This window comes from Diachasma alloeum, unplaced genomic scaffold (genome assembly GCF_001412515.2).
Source record: "Diachasma alloeum isolate Michigan unplaced genomic scaffold, Dall2.0 Dall_scaffold_00277, whole genome shotgun sequence".
Taxonomy (NCBI): domain Eukaryota; kingdom Metazoa; phylum Arthropoda; class Insecta; order Hymenoptera; family Braconidae; genus Diachasma; species Diachasma alloeum.
The window spans coordinates 2,146,976-2,166,459 of record NW_021680416.1 but is presented as its reverse complement, the minus strand read 5'-3'; the positions used below and the strand labels follow the sequence as shown (position 1 = coordinate 2,166,459).

The following is a 19,484-nucleotide window of genomic DNA, read 5'->3' as shown; positions in this document are numbered from 1 at the left end:
AATATCACAGTTGTAGAAATTTTCATCAGTTTTTCTTGTCAGAGATTTTTATCACTCATTCACATTCACTTGTACATTGAACTAGATCACGAAATTGTGTCAAATGCCTGGTTTCCAGAATTCAAATTGGTGGAATGAGCATTTCATTGTAAGATCCTGAATTATGGCCTTGCGTGATTAAAAAGTCGTATAAAACTATGCGTTCAAAAGCGGAATAACTATATTCGAAATGAAGAAAATGCAATTATCCCCTTGTGTTACATAGATGGACCCTTCATTGGAGTTAGAGACCTTCAATTAAACTAATTATTCTAGCAGACGCACGAAAAAATTTCGGAGAAAAACTCGGTGAATTCGCTAGACAATTCTATTGGATTTCGATTGAACTTTCTATTAGGTTTTGGCCGATTCAAACTTCAGAGTTAGAAAATAAAATAAAATACTTTCTATTTTATTTTAGAAATAAAATGGAAAATATTTTATTGAAAAAATCAATAGAATTCAATTTTTTTATACAACTTATTCTATTGAGATATTCGAGAGAAAATTCATTGAACTTCCAGTGGAAATTCAATTAGTTTTTGGTGGATTCTGTCAAAGATTTCTACAGCTCTACTGCACGTTTTATTTATAAAAAATGTTCAATAGAAATTTTTTAATAGAAAAAATTAGCTGATTTTTATCTTTTTACACAATTTTTTGAATTGAGGCATTTTCTAGGGGCAGGAGGGGCAAAATGGACACTTCTGACCTTTTTGAAATGTTGATAACATGTTGAATTGTTAGTTACGGGATATTTTTTTTCATGAGAAGTACAGTAGTTCAAGAGAATTGAAAAAAATGTGAAAAGTGCGGAATTTTTCAATAGAATTGGCCAAAATGAATAGAAACTTCAATAGAATTTCGCCGCGAATTTGCTAGATTTTTTCTATGAAATTTTTTCGTACTTACAATTATCGTCTAATTACACGCCTGTTTGATACATCATTATTAATGTTTTGATACCAATGCCAGAGCTGAACACTTTTTTATGTAAATGAAGTGGAAATTTCCTGTTCTATTTCCGTATTTTAAGGATAATAAAACTGAATTTCTGTTCACAACGAAAATTCTGAATATTTGTATAACTGTTCAAAAACTATTGTATTTTTTGTGTTTATAACTCTGAAATATCAAATAAACATAAAGATTTTTAATAGTATTTTATCCAGCTTTGTCCAATATCAATCGACGCCTTGGTGACAGAGAATCATATCAGCACATGATATTCAACACTCACACTGTCAGGAAAAAATGTAAATTTCGTGGAAAATTTAGTATTAATTTCCAGGAAAAAACATTGAGTTAAATTTAGGAAAAAAACGCGAAATTTCACATTTTCACAAATTTTACAAAATACGATGGACTTCTAAATTTTTGAGCAGGTGGTAAATCAGGATTCCCTAACTTATTTGAATTCTCAATTTTCAGTGGAGACTTTTGTCTTTTTTCAATTCTAATGACTCACTGAATCATTTAAAAAATTATGTAATTTTTCATAAAATAACAAATTATGCAATATCAAATTATGTAATTTTTTAAATGATTCACTAAAAAAATTACATAATTTTTTAAATAAAAAATGAAATTCTTTCCCTCTGTGATGAGTCTACACCAAACTCAATCACATAAAAATTAATTTCTAAATTAAGAACATTTATAAAAAAGTCCAAACTGTTAATTTTCCCTCGCCTTCCCCCACCAAAAAACATTGAGTATTCAATTGATTCAAAATTCAAGAATGTATCTAATGCTAAATCTATCCTAAATTTCCCAGACGTCTGTTAATTTTCATGGAATATTTGAACCGAAATTCACCAATTCCACTGAGTTTTTCATCAAATAGTGAATTTCAGTCCCAAATTTTCATCAGTGTAAACACCTCTGTCATAAAACCATCGTAAATCTCCCTCAAACAACAGGAAACAATGAAAACAATCAACATTTCTTGATCTTTGCAGTAATGACAATGAAAAGAAAAGAAAGCATTGAACAATTTTTAGCTCGTGAATTCAATAAACATATCACTGTAGCTAAATTAACATTCTGCTTCTTCCATGCTGAAGACACTACCAGCACCGTGCAAGGATTATTATCGCTTAACTAGACTTCACTCTAGTGTTAGTAATGTGTAAAATCAGGAACACTATAAATAGCTGCTCTAGCTTAAGAGACAGATCGTGATGGATGGATTCCAATTGTCCATCAGTTTCGTTGGGAATGGTTGAACATAATTCAATTTTTTTCGACCTACTGATTTCAGAATTTTTCTTTCACTAAAAATCCTCGGGTATTTTCGGTGATTCTTCTGTCTTTTTTGTACCTTATTTGTGTATTTTGATGATGATCGAAATGGGTTGAATGCAGATAACCAGAGGGGTTGCAGATCGACAGTTAGAACTGGTGTCTAGCGAAGGCCTCGATGATCCTGGGGACGTGGACGTCGAAACCACAGACGGTTAAAACGTCACTGACGTTTCTCCCTTCCATGTAAGTGGAGGTGGAGCCAACGACCCAATTAACTAATCTGAAAATCATAAATTATTGAGATTATTGAGATGAAGAAGGAGAATTTGCGCACAAGAATTTATGTAGAGAAAATTTGAATGAGAGAATTTATTTTTGAAAATCGAAATCTAAAAATGAAATGAAATCATTTTGTTTGTTTTTTTAAATAAAATGTTTCTGTTGAAATTCATAGGAGAAAACTGATATTTTCGATAGAGAATAGCAAGAAAAATAAAATTTCTTGTAGAATTATGTTAAATTGCTAGTGAATTCCTATTGAAACTCTGAGAATTCTATAGGAGTTATATTAGAATTTTTTAACTGTATTTTTTTCATTGAATTGATAAAATATTTGATTGAGGAAAGTCATGAGATTTTGATTATTTTAAATAAATTATACTGTGAAGATTATTTTTATAGAAATTCTTGGGTATAAATTCTCCAAGTGAAAAGTGTCAATGTCACCCCCAAAACCCTACGTCCTATTAGGAAAATTCGTCGTCCAATTAAAATCCATAGCCCTCCCAGTAAAATCGCACTTCTCATTTCGATTTTTCTACATGAATTCTGTAGTGAAGTGGTGAAAGGAGGTAAGTGCATAAAATGAGACTTTAAAACGGTTAGTAATGAAGAATTTTCATTCAGGACGCATTTTTGGATGAATTGTTGCGAGTTTCTACCCAAAAAAAAACAATTTCACTCACGAAAAAATTTAACAGAAAAACCTATCAAATTCGTTAGAAAATTCTATTGAATTTCTACATAAACTTTCTATTAGTTTTTGGCTGATTCTATCGACATGTTCAATAGAAAGCATTCAACAGAAAAAGTCAACCGAATTCTATTTCTCTATATAACTTATTCTTTTCTATTGACTTTTGGTACTGAATACTTTCTATTGAGCATTTCACCAGAATCGGCCAAAACTACTAGAACAGTTCAATAGAAATTCAGCAGAATTTTCTAACGCATTCAATATGTGTTTCTATTAAATATTCCCACAGAATTTTACAGAGAACTATTATTATCCCCCCTCCCCCGCCGAAACCTACCTCGTATTAGGGAGATTCATCTTCTTCTTATAAAGATCCATCGCCCTGCCAGTAAAATCGTACTTCTCCCTCATCTTATCCACGACATTAATGAACACATCGAACTTCCTCCTGTGATGAGCGGCCCACAGCATGGGCTTCCCAATATTCGGTGGTCCCGTGGACCTCGCCCTCATCCTCTCCACCGTCTCCTGAAAGGTCGCATTCTTGTCTATGTGAACAGGCCTGGCATTGAGTCCCTCAGTCCCAGTGAAAGTGGAGACGGTAACTTTCTCCTCAGCCCTGAGCAGTCCAAGAGCCAAGATGCACGCGGCCTCCACCACCCATGGGCCATTGGCCTCGACGAGGTCGACCTGACCGCCCTGAGTCTTCCTCCACCCCCCAGTGCTCACAGTTATCAGATACTTGAGTCCAGTCGCCTCGACATTCGAGAAAGAAACATTGAGCGCCAAGTACATGGCATCAATGATCCTCCCGTCAGGTCTGGGAATCCTCTTGTGCTTCAGCTTGTTCTTCCTCCCAACGCGCCTCTTCACAGGCATTGGGACCCCATCAGGGTTCTCATAAGTCTTCGCCGCCAGCAGCAACACAGAGGGACTGATCTTGGACTTCAGTACTTGCTCCTTACTCATGAGAGCAGTGATGATCTTCTCCGAGACCTGAGAGCCCCCGCCGAGGAGTCCAGCATTCTGAATCCTCTGGAGATTGTGGACCACCGAGGGCAGGTCCATGGTCTCCACCAGAGCCTCCCAGACGTCAGGAGACTTCATCAGGTCCGGATGAACGTGGTCTAGGGTGTAATGGTGGGTTCTGATGAGGCCAGCAGCCCTCACTGGGTCCTGACACTGCCTGAAATCCTCGACTCGCTCCATCAGCTCCAGCACCTCCTGCGCCCTCGACTCGTTCTCGAACTCGAGTTTCGCTTTCTCCAGACCAAAGACGATGTATTTGATGACTGCTTGGAGGTCTGCCGGGCATTTCTTCGTCACTGGGTGCGACAGCTTTATGATGTCCTTGTGGCTCCAGCCGTATCTGCTTTTGCATCTGGTGACGCACTCCGCTAGGCTCTTAGGACTCTGCGAGAGGTACCACTCGTTCACTGCTGTTCTCCATCCGTGGCCGTAACCGTGTCTTGGGAGCGACTGCTGTCTGCTCAGCTTTGAGGCGAAGGAGACGAACAGCAGGAAGTGCTCGGGGCTCTTGCAGTGCTGGGAGAGGTACTCGTAAGCTGCGCGCCGGAGGCTTTCGCTCTTGTGTTGGCGAGCTGAGGCTGCCAGCGCGAAGATCAGGGTTTCGGGCTGGTGGATCACGCCGGAGGCGAAGGTGGATTTTATTCTGTCGAGGGGGAGGAGCGCGGTTTCGGGGGAGGAGGAGAGGTCCTCCAGGGAGGGGAGCTTGTCCAGACTGAAATTCGCGGGGTTCGACCAGGAACCCGAGTGGTACACTGGGTACTCTTTTCCCACGTAGAGGTATCGCGTGAAACGACTCTGGGGGGTTTCGTGCTCCGGCGATGTGATTGGCTCCACTGCCATTTTCGGAGGTCTGATGGTACCTGGGATTTTACGATTTTTTTTTAGACCTTCTCATTGTTTCGATTGAAAAATTAATTCTGTAGTGAAGTGGTAGGACGAGGCAAATGCATTTTGCCTAGGGTCAGTTATCGATCAATAAATCGTAAATGACAAGAGGTAGTGGAATTTTCATCGGAATCTTTTTTGTAGCTCACGTTTTGCTCTACAAAAAAGAGTCTCATAAAAATTTCGCTAGCTCCCTTCCTTTACAAGATATTCACAGATAACGCATGCTAAGCTAAATTCACTTACTTCGTTTTACCACTTCACTGCGGAATTCTATTGGGTTTCTTGGAAAGGGAGGTGTTGGCCGGGCGGGTCATTGGTAGACTCGATGATTAATAATGCATTTTGTAGGAAAACGGAGCATTTAATCAAAAATCGGGCTCAATAGTTGAGGTCCCCGGAATGTTCTCTTTATTCCTGATACAAATATTCATTTTTTTGAATCGTTTTTCATGTAGTTTCGTCCAAACAGATATCGAAGAGTCATGTTATGGACCGTCAAAAGCATATACCAAAAGCATTACCCTCCCTCTGGTTTGCCGTCGGGGGTAAAAAATAATGAGAAGAGACATCTTATTTATAGAAAAAATTTGACACTAAAAACTGAAAGAAGAAATTAAGTATATTGGGTTTCTTTTGAAATGAGGTTTTATCAATAGATTCTCATGTATACAATAGATTCTCTTTTGTTGTTTTTTCTCAATTAATTTTCTTTAATTGTGTACGTCCACGTGAAAAGGGCCCACTTTGTCGCTTTTGTTTTGCGAGATATTCACGTTTTTGTGTTCACACCTTCCATTTAAACCAATGTTAAACTGATTTTTTGGTCTTCTATACCGACGTCATTTTTCATGCTAGGGTAAACTGCCCAGTAGATGGACGCCTCAGAAAACCGCCCAGTAGATGGACGTTTGTTTTTTAGCAATTGAAAAAAAAATTGATCGAAAAAAAATCGTCACTCAGGGGTTAAGAATCACAACAGTGGTGAAAATTCAAAGCAACAATTCACATTTCAGTATTTTTTGCGTAATTTCCTATTCAAAAGTAGCTCGTCCGTCTATAGGGCAGTGTCCATCTACTGGGTAGCTTACCCTATCGTGTTAATTTTGGGCTCAAAATGTGGGGAATCTCACTGAGATTATCGGAATGTACGTAACTCCAAACCGACAAAGTGGGCCTTTTTCATGTGGATGCCCACAATTAGTGAACGGATTAATAAACAAACATCAGGTGGTACTTCGAGTGGATAGCGATTTTATGTAAAGGCTCAGACTGGAAACCTAAGGGTCGTGGGTTTCAAGCCCCACCTCCGGCGATTCTTCGCATTTCCTCAAATTGATTCGTATAATGTACATTTCGACCAACCACGTATGAAAAAATCGTATAGAAATTTTCTAAACGGATTGCGCATAGAAATTCGATAGGATTTCCGTATATGATTTTCGGATATTTCTATACGAATATTTTCTATACGAATTATTTCTATACATAAATTTTTACATAAATTTTTGTTTTCATACGAAGGATGTCTAAACGCTCCAGAGAAAAACGTAGTGAAATGTCGCAACTCCATACGAAATGTTTCTATACATATGCCAGTGGGTCGTATAGGATCAAACCTATAGAAATCGTATAGAAATAATTTGTATAAAAAATATCCGTATTGAAATATCCGAATATCATATACGAAAATTCTATAGAAATTCTATACTCAATCCGTATAGAAAATTTCTATACGATTTTTTAATACGTGACAAGAGATAAACAAACATGGTAAATAAAGACGGGGATAGAATGAGACAAACATCAGGTATTAGAAATGTATTTTTTCATTTGAGATATATTTTAGGTCCCATTTGAATTATCACAAAAAAATCATCCATCAAAATTTTGTTAACCAGTTCATTTATGGGAAAATTGAAGATTCCATTGAAAATTTCCGCAATTTAACTGCCCTTTTCTCAATAGAAATTATCAATGGAAATTTTTTTGCAGAAAAAATTATCAGAATCATCAGAATTCGATTTTTTTCTACATAACTTATTCTAATGAGATGTTTTCTACAAAAATTCCTCGGCTCAAATTTCCCAAGAGCGCACAAAATAAGGAATTTCCAATGGACAGGAACACTGGATTCTCACTTGTTTACTTTTCAATTAATTTCCTTTAATTAGGGGAGAGTAGGGTAAAATGGACACTAGACTTTTCTTTTAATTACTCATAACTCAGAAACAAATTCATCAATTGAGCTCAGGTTAGGCTCACCACAAAGGGAAAGAACTGTTCTTTGCAATGAGAGAAAGATTATTAAATTTTATCAACATTTCAACCCGTCATTACCATTTTTTAAAAAGTCAAAAGTATCCATTTTACCCCAACCTCCCCTAGCGAAACTGATTAATCAAATTATAGCGATTTTGAAATAAGTATGTCACGTATGAAAACAATGACTTTCCCAACAAACAGCATGTTCACAATTTGTCGACAAATTGTCGATGTCCTGTTAAATTTTACATGGCACTGGCAAAAATTGTTTTCTGGGTTTGACGCGTTCATGACTGTACGATCTCTTGCCTTCAACAATTTGTGGTTACGTTAGCATTGTTACCTGCGAGACGAGAATCAAAAGTAGTTGACGATATACACTATCATATGTTTTTCGTCAATATATCAGACCGCAATAATTTAGGAAATCACAAAACTTGTGGTAATTACACTGTCACCAGAATAATAAATTCTTCCGCGGGGAATTATTCATAAAAATAAACATCAGGTACTAGAGATGTGTTTTTCATTTGAGATGTATTTTAGGCCCTATTTGAAGTATCGGAAAAAAATTATCTGTCGGAATTTAGTCTGCCAGTTCGAGTGTGGGAGCTCCACCTCACGCGATCAGTAAAAAATTGAAGGGAACCAGTGAAAAATTGACAGGTGAACAGCGAAATTTCCTGTGTGGCATACTAATGTTTGACGCGCATCGAGCGCCACTTCGTCCCGCAGTCCTGATAATTTTCAATCCCTTCTCTTCTGAAAAAATCAGGCGCACAGGACTTGATTCCTAAATTCTCGAGGTGCAGTGATTGTCGCAGGGTTTCGAGGAAAAATTGCACTCCTTACTTTGTAAATTTATTGAGACTGGACGTGGAGGTCTCGCTATCTCGCCCGAAAAGGCGAAACTGAACTATATATAGTCCATGCCATGGAGAATACCGGAAAAGTAGACCAGACTCCATAATTCGGGGGCATGAAAAGTAGAGACTGAGTACTTTTCATCGAATTTCATTTTCAATGACATTTTCTTGATGAGAAGAAAAGAAAAATAGAATGAAAAAAATTTAAAATTTGAAGCGAGGAAATTCTGTATAAAATATGTCAATAGAATCAGTTGTACAGAAAAATCGAATTCTATTAACTTGAATCGGAAAAACTAATAGAAGTTCAGTAGAAATCCAATAGAATTGTCTCACGAATTTACTAGATTTTCCTATTCCATTTGTTCATGTGTCTTAATTTCCAGAAAACCTGTTGAAAATTTTTATCAAAGGTCACAGTTTCACTGAAATTTCAAGTAATCTCATCATTGAAAATTCACAATTTGATGAAGAAATCAATGAAAACTGTCACTTCCAGTTCAATTACTTCCCATAAATCAACAGAATAAATGTGGACGTCCGCATGAAAAGGGACCACTTTGGCACTATTGGAGTTATGTATATTCCCATAATCTTGATCTGATTCTGAACATTTAGAGCCCAGAATGGACTTGATAGCGTAAAGAGTGACGACGCTAAAGAAGATCGACAAAATAATTTAACATGGGTTTAAATGGGAGTTGGCAAGAGAAAAACGTGAATATCTCGGAAACTAGAATCGACAAAGTGGTCCCTTTTCATGCGGACGTCCACAAATGAGGAAAATTCAGGTAAATATACTCCCGAATTTTCCCTCAATTAAAAACTCTGCGTAATTTGCTAGAGCGGAGGGTGAGAAAGAAAAAACTGTAGTAAAAACAATACCTATATTTTTCCAGGTAACAATCGTCAATATAAAACATTCTGTTAAAAATCTCTGCGATAATCATACTGTATCAGCACTTAATTTTATCAGTCCGAATTCGTTAAAATTGAGCAGGAAACGGTCTTCAACATTCCCTAGTATTGAATTAGTATTGAATATGAACATCTGCATTGACTTCAGATATCCCTGGCTCCTCAATGGCGGGGATTGTGGACTGTTGGCTTCCACCCTCAGATGTCTCTAGATTTCCCCCTAGAACGGGAATGAACTCTGTTATTAAATAAATAAACCCACCCTTTAATAAATGCACCCTTAACTACATACAAAAAAAATCATGAGTCAAGTAATTTCAGGCTTAATTCTAGTACATAGTTTACTTCCTTCAGACAAGATGGCTGGACCTGAATGATTCCAGATTTCGCCCCCACGAAAAAATTTAATAGAAGAAATACAATAGGCGAATTCGTTAGAAAACTCCATTGGATTTCTATTGAAATTTTCATTAGTTTTTGGCCGGTTTTATTGAAATGCTCAATAGAAAATATTCAACAGAATTCGATTTTTCTAGATGCCTTATTCTCTTCAGATATTTTCAATAGAATTTCCTCGGCTCAAATTTTCCGAGTTTTCCCATTCTATTTTTCTTCTCTTCTCATCAAGAATCCACTTTAAAAAAATCCAGTGTAACGATTTTTGAAGCTTCTATTCCGCTCATCAAGTAATGTAATGTGACGTCTATGTATATACTTTTTTATGTACTGTAATTTTTTTAACAGTTAAAAAAATAGAATACAGTTCTGTACTATAAAAAAATGCATACATGTACAGAATATATATATTATACATGTATAGAATATATATATTATACAGTATAGTATACTAGATATATTATACATGTTTTATACTGTAATTTTTTTAACTGTAAAAAAATTAAGTTCTGTAAAAAATATATATATAGGATAGTATATATGTATACAGTACATAATACATCTCTAAAAATAAAAAAGAACGTAAAAAGCAGAGAGAAACGAAGAAGATGAAGAGGATTATAACGATTCCGAATAAATTATTCAACAATTAAATTCTCATTCTGAAAAACTTTGTTGAAACTATTCATTTTTTTTGCATTATTATCATTATTATTGAGATAAAAATTAATGAAAGTGAGAAACGGCAAGGTTTTACTATTCTGGCAACCATGGAAAACAAGACGCGCGCGAAGCGCGCGCCCTGTTCTAGTCAACCAAAAAAACTTGGAAAATTTGAAGCCCAGAAAATTTCACAGAAAATATCTCAGTAGAATAAATTATATAGAAAAATCCAATTCTTCCAACAGAATTGTCTAGCGAATTCGCTAGGTTCATCTACTGAATTTTTTTGCTGTGCGTAGAAAATCACATTTGAAAACAAAAGGTCTCAAGTCATCACGTCTTGATTACAAGTATTTGACTTGAATTTTCATATTAATTTCATTCCACTATCCAAACGTGTATTATTCAATCATTCAACCTTACGACTGTAGTATTTACCAGTGCATTCTGATTCACATGGCACGTCTTCGTACCTTCGACGAACTTCACTGATATTCAGGGCTAACAACGTGGGTCCGAAAATGTGATAACCGACAGCAGCACCCGCTACCAGTGCCAGAAAAATATATCCATTAAAAGTCATAGCTGCGAGCATCATTATGTATCCAAGTGTAACGTGAACTGTATAGTGAAATACTTCCATCAACCATCGACATAGTGCCTGACTGGAAAATAAATTGGAATTATTTTTCCATTTTGGAAGCCTATTGTATTTCACTTTGTCAACAAAATTATCTCATAAATAATAATAATAATAATATATTATTATATATTATTATATTACATTATAATATATTATATTATATTATAATATAATATATTATAATATATTATTATATATTATATTAGTATTATTATTATTATTATTATTATTATTATTATAACACATTTCTTTTCCGCATTTTCGCCTCAAACGAACTGACTCTGGGAGCTCGAGGCTTCAAACGAAGAGCTGCATCATACACAACCTAGTTCAGATCGAGCAAATCAATGTCCCCAGATATTATTATTACTAATAGTAATAATAATATCCTCTGCGTTAATAAGTGTAAACGATAGTATTCGTCTTCGTTATGCCACAAGAAAAAAATTTAATAGAAAATCTTAGCGAATTTGTAAAACAATTCTATTGGATTTCTATTGAACTTTCTGTTAGTTTTTGACCGAGTCAATTGAACATTTCCGTTTTTTCATTCAACTCATTCTATCGAGATATTTTCCGTAGAATTTCCTCGACGGAAAATTTTCTGTTTTTTTAATTTTTATGAAGAAAATAGAACAAAAAAGACTTGGATAATCTGAGCCGAGGGAATTCTATAGGGAATTCTACATAATTCTAAATATCTCGATAGAATAAGGTGTATAGAAAAATAGAATTCTATTTTTTTCTATATAATGTTTTCTATTGAACATTTAAAAATAATTTCTATAGAATTTCTTCGGCTCAAATTTTCTCAGTTTTTTCATTCCAATTTTCTTCTCTTTCCATCAAGAAAATCAAACAAAATTGACAACAAAACAAACAAAATCAAATTACCAAACAAAATTAAATTTTTGAATAAATTGTATAAAAAAATCGAATTCTATTGATTTTTTCTGTAGAATATTTTATATCGACCATTTCAATAGAATGGGTTAAAAATTGATGAAAATTTCAATAGAAACCCAATAGAACTGTCTACTGAATTCGGTAAATTTTTCTATTAAATTTTTTTTTTGTGTGAATAGAATTTCCCAGCGGAATGTCCCATATAAAATTTTTGTCTACGTCTCACCACTATAAATTAATTGAAACAACAAATAAACAATTATTACTAAATTACCAACGATATCCCCTATTACCAGTGAGACCTACAGGCACTAAATGGTACAAAAGAGATGAGTTTTCGCTAGCACTGGATCCACTTGCAGCAAGAGCTGCTTTGTTCATCTGATGCATTTTTATTTGAAACGTTTTCATGGCCTCGTAGGTGATGGCCAGGGCTATGAGGCCTAGGCAAGTGGCTACGACACCCCAGGTCGTCGTGACATTGTATCCAGGGAGGAGAAAGGGGCTGAGTTGAGTGCCGAACCAAAACCACATGTGCATTTTTATCTACAGAATTTGAAGATTCTGGGAAACTGAAAATTAGAAGAGCAGTTTCATGATATATTTTCAACTTTTCGTCAGTCTTTTGACATATAATTCAGGTTAGAAACTCACAGTAGGAACTATTGGACTACTAATACTAGCACCCGTTCAACTGATAAAACGACATTCTTATGACCATATGATATGCAGCAATGTTGACGGAATCCAATGCATTCAGAGATAATAAGTAAACATCACCTAGCTTCACCCTAGTCATGCTTACTGCTGTCATCGATTTAAAAGCAGAGAAAGTTTTTTAGAAAAAGCTAGCGAATTCGCGAGAAATTTCTATTAAACTTCTATTCAAAATTTTATTAGGTTTTTAAGAGTTCTAGTGGAAAACTCCGCGGCTTCTCTGCATGATTTTTTTAAATAAGAAAATAGTGCTGGTTTTGACGCACCTCGTCATGTGGACATTAATTTGACTCGAGACCCACCTTAATTAACGATATATAAATCATCTAAACTTTGGAATTTTCACAAAAAAATTATTTTTTAGAATTTTTAATGTTTTCATTCTGAAAAGCATTGATTAAAATTAATTAAGTTTCAATTTTTCAGGAAAATTGGTGAAGGAGAGTGGCATGGCCATCTGAAAATGGCTCTTAATGTGCAATAAAAAATGTAATTTATCACTCCGTAGTAATCTATAGCTTCACAGTCAAGCATTTTGATAAAAAAAACAGGACGGCTTTTGACTCACCTAGTCACGTGGACGTTAATTTGACTCGAACCCCACCTTAATGATATAAATCATCTGAACCGTAAAATTTTCAGAAAAAGAAATATTAGAATTTTCAATTTTTTTATTTTCTATAAAATAATTAATGAAAATTAATCAATTTCCAAATTTGCAGGCAAATTGTTGAAGAGATATCATTGCCATTTTAAAATGACGGCATCTGGATTTCTGTGAAAATTGATGCAATAAATCATCTTATTGATCAAGTATTTTGATTAAATAAAAGAAAATAGTACAGCTTTCCACTCCTAGTCACGGGACAATAAATTGACTTGAAACCCTCTATATATCGATATAAATCATTAAAATCGTAGAATTTTCACAAAAAAAATAATTTCTTGAAATTTTTCATGTTGTTATTCCAAAAATAATTAATGAAAATTACTTAAGGGTGAATTTTTCACCCAAGAATAAATGGCATTGCGATTTAAAAATGGCAGCATCTGGATTTTTGTGAGAAAATTGATCCAATAAACACTTTATCGATCTACTTTTGATTAAATAAAATAAATAGTACAGCTTTTGATTCACTTAGTCACAAAAAAAAATAATTTCTTGAAATTTTTCATGTTTTTATTCCAAAAATAATTAATGAAAATTAATTAAGGTTAAATTTTCCACCCAAGAGATAGCATTGTCATTTAAAAATGGCAACATTTGAATTTCTGTGAAAATTGATGCAATAAATCATTTTATTGATCAAGTATTTTGAGTAAGTAAAAAAAAATAGTACAGCTTTTGACTCACCTAGTCACGTGGACATTAACTTGACTCGAACCCCACCTTAACCATATAAATCACCTAAACCTTAAAATTTTCACAAAAAAAATTATTTATTCAAATTCTTCACGTTTTTACCCCGAGAATAATTAATAAAAATAAATTAATTGTCAATTTTTTCGTAAAAATTGTTGAAACCACCCAAGAGATGGCATTGCCATTTAAAAATGGCGGCATCTGGATTTTTGTGAATGATCCAGCGGAAAAGACTGAAGCGAGGCGTGTGGTGGCGTGTGTGACTAACCAGCAACATCTGAAGGTAAGCTGTGTCTCTGAACTGTTTATTTTGCATTACTCATTTTTATAAAATTTTCGTCAATGAAAATTCCACCACCAATTCGTGATATCTGAGCGAACAATAATAACTATTATCACACGAGTTATGCATCGTCTGGATGCACATTCTCCCGAGGGATATCCAAGACTGATCTGACATAGTGGTGATGACCACGGAAACGTAGGTGAAGCGCGTTGATCAACGGGGCAAGGGCGCCCGAGCAATAGTGCATTGAGGCGTATAATAAAAAATGTGAAGTAGACAGTAGATGAAGACTAACAAAAATTGTGGCCAAAAATTCGGGGAAAAATTGATCCATTCGCTGGGAAAATGGGGGTCAAAAAATTTGAGAACTCAATTGTCGTTGGGATTTCTCTGTTGTTGTTTCTTTCCCTCCAACTACGTCGACCTCCACGCAAAATCGTCATAATAAATTAAAAGACTACTAATCTTCAATAATCTCGTTTTTTTGACACACTTCGACAGAGGCAGTGTTTCCTCGACGAAATTACCTGTTACACAATTGAGTTCCTTGATTCAATGTCGCATTTGTTGTCTACAATTCCATTTTTCTGTTTGAATTTTTCTTTTGAGATTTTTTTCATTAAACCTATTGGGCACGGATTTTCCAAGTTTTTTCCACTATATTTTATCTTGTTTTGCATTGCAGGATGTGAGGGGAAAAAAATTGAAAATTCATGCTCAAGTATTCTTGTGGAAAAAATTCCACGTGAATATTCACAGAGAAAAATCCAAATCTATTGCAAAAAACAAATTAAATTTTTACGAGAATTCTCTAGAATTTTAATAGAATTCCAATAGAATGTTCTAGCGAATTCGTTAAAATTTTCTGTTGAATTTTTTCATGCGTATGTGTATGAATTCGTCAACTCCACTGACCGAACAAAAGCCTCATTTTGTCGAGATAATGCTCTGGCGCTGTCGAAGGATGCCATTCTTATTTATTATGATTTCCCAAGTCTTGCTCCCATTGTCTGTTACATTACCTTATCAAAATTAATTCGGTGATCGCCAATTTTTGGGTTTTTTGTTCAGAAAAATGAGCAGCTCAGAAGAGGTTTCCTGGATCTCATGGTTCTGCGGCCTGCGTGGAAATGAATTCTTCTGTGAAGTAAGGACTTTACAGTTACTCACGTCAATTATTATTACTTGAGGGAGGGTTCACCTACCGTTTCTCCAACCTGAGAATTTATTTATGCTTTTATTGTTTATAGGCCTACACTGTTGAAATTTTTTGAAATTTCAGGGAAGATGTTATAGTAAATCTCATGAGTGACATTGCACGCACGAAAAAATTTAATAGAAAAACTATCGAATTCGTTAGGAAATTCTATTGAATTTCTATTAAACTTTCTATTAGTTTTTGGCCGATTCTATTGACACGTTCAATAGAAAACATTCAATAGAAAAAGTCAACAGAATTCGATTTTTCTATATAACTTATTCTTTTCGTATATTTTCTGTAGAATTTGCTCGACTCAAATTTTCTAAGTTCTTTTCATTCTCATTTTCTTTTCTTCTCATCAAAAAAATTAAATGAAGAACATTAGAAAATTTGAGCCGAGGAAGTTCTATAGAAAATATCTCAATAGAATCGGCCAAAAACTAATAGAACAGTTCAATAGAAATTCAATAGAATTTTCTAACGAATTCGATAGGTTTTTATATTAAATTTTTTCGTTCGTGTGAATCAGATTTGGGGAAAAATGGTTATGAAATTTCAAGTTTCAAGTAGAATTCACGGAAATTCATGAATTTTCACTGGAACATGAATATTCGGAAACAAAATGACATGAAATTTCAATTTTTCCCTGAATTTTTCTGATTTTGATGAATTTTCACAGAATAATTGAACTGAAAAATCAAGTATTTTATTGATTTCCAGATCACTTGAACAGGAAATCAATGGAATATTTGATTTTTCAATGACAAGTTTTTCTGAAATTTCAGTGGAATTCGAATACGATAAAACTTTCCGCAATTTCTCACGGAAAATTTAGACAAAAATTTTTAATAGTGTAACATAGAACTAGATATTCATGTAACATATTCATTTATATATGCTAAATTTAAATATTTAATTACATATACATAAATAACAAACGAATGCGTGATTAAGTTCAACAATCATCAGAAAAAAAAAGAATTAATAGCTAAAACAGATTAAAATGGTGAAACTCTAGGGCTCATGTGCAAACATTGAATTTATCCCAGATGTCATGAAGTAAAATGACAAACCGTTCAGAAGTCCTTCAGTTTCTTCACGTGGCATATATTTGTAGTTAAATTTAGAAACGATGTTGACAATATAGTGTTTATTAAATATATCACAACAATATCACCTCGTGTCTGTCAACTCTCTTCAATCACAGAGACAATCTTTGTTTCTATGATTCATTGAGGCTTTAACACTGAGTAATTGTTTAATTGCAGAATGAGTTGACCAAATTGTTGTTTAATGAAATAAAATTAAAATTCCTTAATGAAATATAAAAAACCATTCGAAATCTTCACCATTGTTTTTAATTAATTAAATAAATAATTTTTTCTAATGAATCGATGACTTGATAAATTGACTTATGACTTAACTAAATCATTAATCAATCATTTAGAATGATGATTAATGCATTATGAGCACGTTCAATCCCTTGCTTAATTTCCTTCGAAATAATCAACAAATTGATAATTACAGGTCGATGAAGATTACATTCAGGACAAATTCAATTTGACTGGTTTAAATGAACAAGTTCCACATTATCGTCAGGCCTTGGACATGATTTTGGACCTAGAACCAGGTTAAAAAACCCAAAAATGGTTCATCTGAGCCGAATAAAATAGCGAAGGGGTAAAACAATTCATGTCGACATTGACTATTGGCCACTTTTCGTTGAAAATCTCGAAACCTAGCGGAGATAGCAAAATTTTTGTCATGACCTTTTTTGTGGCCCTCAATCCACTCTACCAAAAAGGTCTTAACAAAAATTTCGGTATCTCCCTCAGATTCGAAGATATTCTCTGAAAACTCAGCTGAAGGCCAAATCGACTTGAATCGTTTTACCGCCAGGATGCTTTCTTCATTGATAATAATTTATTTTTAATCAATAGATGATGACCTCGACGACAATCCCAATCAGTCAGACCTCATCGAGCAAGCTGCGGAGATGCTGTATGGACTCATTCACGCCCGATACATCCTGACGAACCGTGGAATTGCCCAGATGATCGAGAAGTATCAAGCAGGTGACTTTGGCCACTGCCCCAGGGTTTACTGTGAATCCCAACAGATGTTACCTCTTGGCTTGAGCGATGTACCTGGTGAGGCCATGGTCAAGAGCTACTGTCCCAAGTGCATGGATGTTTACACTCCAAAAAGTTCAAGGCACCATCACAACGATGGGGCCTATTTTGGCACTGGTTTCCCACATATGCTCTTCATGGTTCATCCAGAGTACCGACCCAAACGACCTCCAAATCAATTTGTACCCAGGTAAGATCGCAAGGAAAAAAATTTTTTATTTTCAATAATTCACTGATTTTTGGGAACTCATGCCTGAAGAAATTAAATTGTAACACATGGAGATTTCTCTAAAAAATTCTATTGAATTTGTATTAGAATTCTATTTTTTTATTCTCTTTCACTTTATTATTATTATTATTAGTATTATTATCGATTTATTTTTGTATAAAAATTCTTGGACGTAAATTTTCCAAGTTTTTTCCCTGTATTTTTACTTGTTTCTCGCATTAAAATCAAAGACAAAAAACATGGAAAAACTATCCCCGATTCTTATAGAAAAAATCCCAAGAGAATAAGTTATATAGCTATAAAAAACAAAAAAATAGAATTGAAATAAACAAAATAATAAATTGAAAAAATATTGTTAACTGAATTAAAAGTCGAATTAAAGACACAAAAATCTAAGATCGATTTAATCTAAAAAATTAATGAATTTGGAAGTAATTTTCAAACTGTTATCACAATTATCTACTCATAAAATTATGTTTTTCAGATTATATGGCTTCAAAATTCACCCACTAGCCTACCAGATGCAACAGCAATCAGCAGCCACATTCAAGGCACCACTCCGTACTCTGTACAACAATGGAAAACGTTAAACAACCCATCACGACGAAAAATTTTTAAAAAAATGATGAAAACAACATTATTATACGTCAGAAAGAAATAACAACTCAGCTAATGATCTAAGTTAATTTCATTGTCTCTACTTGTTTCTTTCTCGCCATTGTTGAACGATTTTGCCTCGTTCGAGACTGCTTGTTACGTTAGATTAACCCGGTAATTTTGTTGAAGAGATCGTTCTTTGTTTCATTTCGTTGCAGTCGTCGTATGGCCAAATCATTGCGGTCAAAGTCAAGACATTGAATAAGTCGATTAGGATTTTTTCTCTCGAAATTAGATTGAACAGCTATTGTCACGTATTTTTCACTCGGAGCCAGTGCAAGGGTATCATCTTAGAATAAATGAATTTTCCACAGGAATCGAAGTGATGAATATGAAACTGAAGGGGAAACGCCGGAGATTTCTCTATTCGATGAACATTTCGATAAAAATTGAAAGATTATTCTAAAAAAAATGATGATAATTGTGTATAAAGTAGAATGTGAATTTAGCATAAAAGATTATGAATTTAAAATCTAGAATTGTATTTGCCTAGCGTATTTCAAACACCTTTGAATTTCAGTAAATTTAATCGATACAGCATTCCTACGGTATTTATTGTTTTTTCATGGTTATCCGATTGGGGTGGAGGAGAAATTTGGTGGCGGTTATTGCTGATGAATATTTGTACCTACTGAAGTAGATGGAGAGTGATGTTTGTGTGATTTTAATAAAAAAATCATGCAAGAACTTATGACTGTGGTAGTGAAGCAGAATATTTAATTCGTGATATTCTCCATTTGATTTTGTGCGGGTTATTTTGGGATTTTATTTTTTATGGATTATTTCAATAGCTGCATTCGAGGGAAGTCAATAAATGTCGATTTTCTGCATAACCCAGTTGATTTTTCTATATAAAAAAAACTTATTCTGTTGAGATATTTTCTATAGAATTTCTTCAATTCAAATTTGCCGAGTTTTTCGTTTGATTTTCTTGATGAAATGAAAAAAAATAATAGAATGAATAACACGAAAAATTTGAGCCGAGCAAATTCTACAGAAAATATCTCAGAATAAGTTGTATAGAAAAGTCGAATTCTACTGACTTTTTCTAGAGAATATTTTTTCC

The 19,484-nt window shown here is 34.2% G+C and overlaps 3 protein-coding genes across 5 annotated transcripts; 1 reads left to right on the top strand and 2 right to left on the bottom strand.

Annotated features, from left to right (window-relative positions):
* Positions 1-1,565: 1,565 nt before the first annotated feature.
* LOC107038144 (60 kDa SS-A/Ro ribonucleoprotein) lies at positions 1,566-8,370 on the bottom strand. Of its 2 annotated transcripts, none has more exons than XM_015257054.1 (3): positions 8,294-8,370; positions 3,600-5,151; positions 1,566-2,566 (listed from the first exon to the last, which is right to left on the bottom strand). In XM_015257054.1, exons 2-3 carry the CDS (start codon positions 5,129-5,131, stop codon positions 2,434-2,436), a joined length of 1,665 nt encoding a protein of 554 aa, XP_015112540.1. In that variant the 5' UTR covers positions 5,132-5,151; positions 8,294-8,370; the 3' UTR covers positions 1,566-2,433. The 2 variants fall into 2 exon arrangements, with proteins under 2 accessions (XP_015112540.1, XP_015112539.1); XM_015257053.1 differs by lacking the exon at positions 8,294-8,370 and adding an exon at positions 7,785-8,128.
* Positions 8,371-9,180: 810 nt separating this feature from the next.
* On the bottom strand, positions 9,181-12,703 carry LOC107038136 (probable low affinity copper uptake protein 2). The gene is made up of 4 exons (XM_015257045.2): positions 12,488-12,703; positions 12,108-12,405; positions 10,723-10,949; positions 9,181-9,445 (listed from the first exon to the last, which is right to left on the bottom strand). The coding sequence occupies exons 2-4, from the start codon at positions 12,371-12,373 to the stop codon at positions 9,339-9,341; spliced, it is 600 nt and encodes a 199-aa protein (XP_015112531.1). The 5' UTR covers positions 12,374-12,405; positions 12,488-12,703; the 3' UTR covers positions 9,181-9,338.
* Positions 12,704-14,091: 1,388 nt separating this feature from the next.
* LOC107038135 (casein kinase II subunit beta) lies at positions 14,092-18,958 on the top strand. 2 transcript variants are annotated; one of them, XM_015257044.2, is made up of 5 exons: positions 14,092-14,196; positions 15,271-15,346; positions 16,928-17,030; positions 17,341-17,722; positions 18,246-18,958. In XM_015257044.2, the coding sequence occupies exons 2-5, from the start codon at positions 15,275-15,277 to the stop codon at positions 18,349-18,351; spliced, it is 663 nt and encodes a 220-aa protein (XP_015112530.1). In that variant the 5' UTR covers positions 14,092-14,196; positions 15,271-15,274; the 3' UTR covers positions 18,352-18,958. The 2 variants fall into 2 exon arrangements, with proteins under 2 accessions (XP_015112530.1, XP_015112529.1); XM_015257043.1 differs by lacking the exon at positions 14,092-14,196 and adding an exon at positions 14,205-14,394.
* Positions 18,959-19,484: the final 526 nt, after the last annotated feature.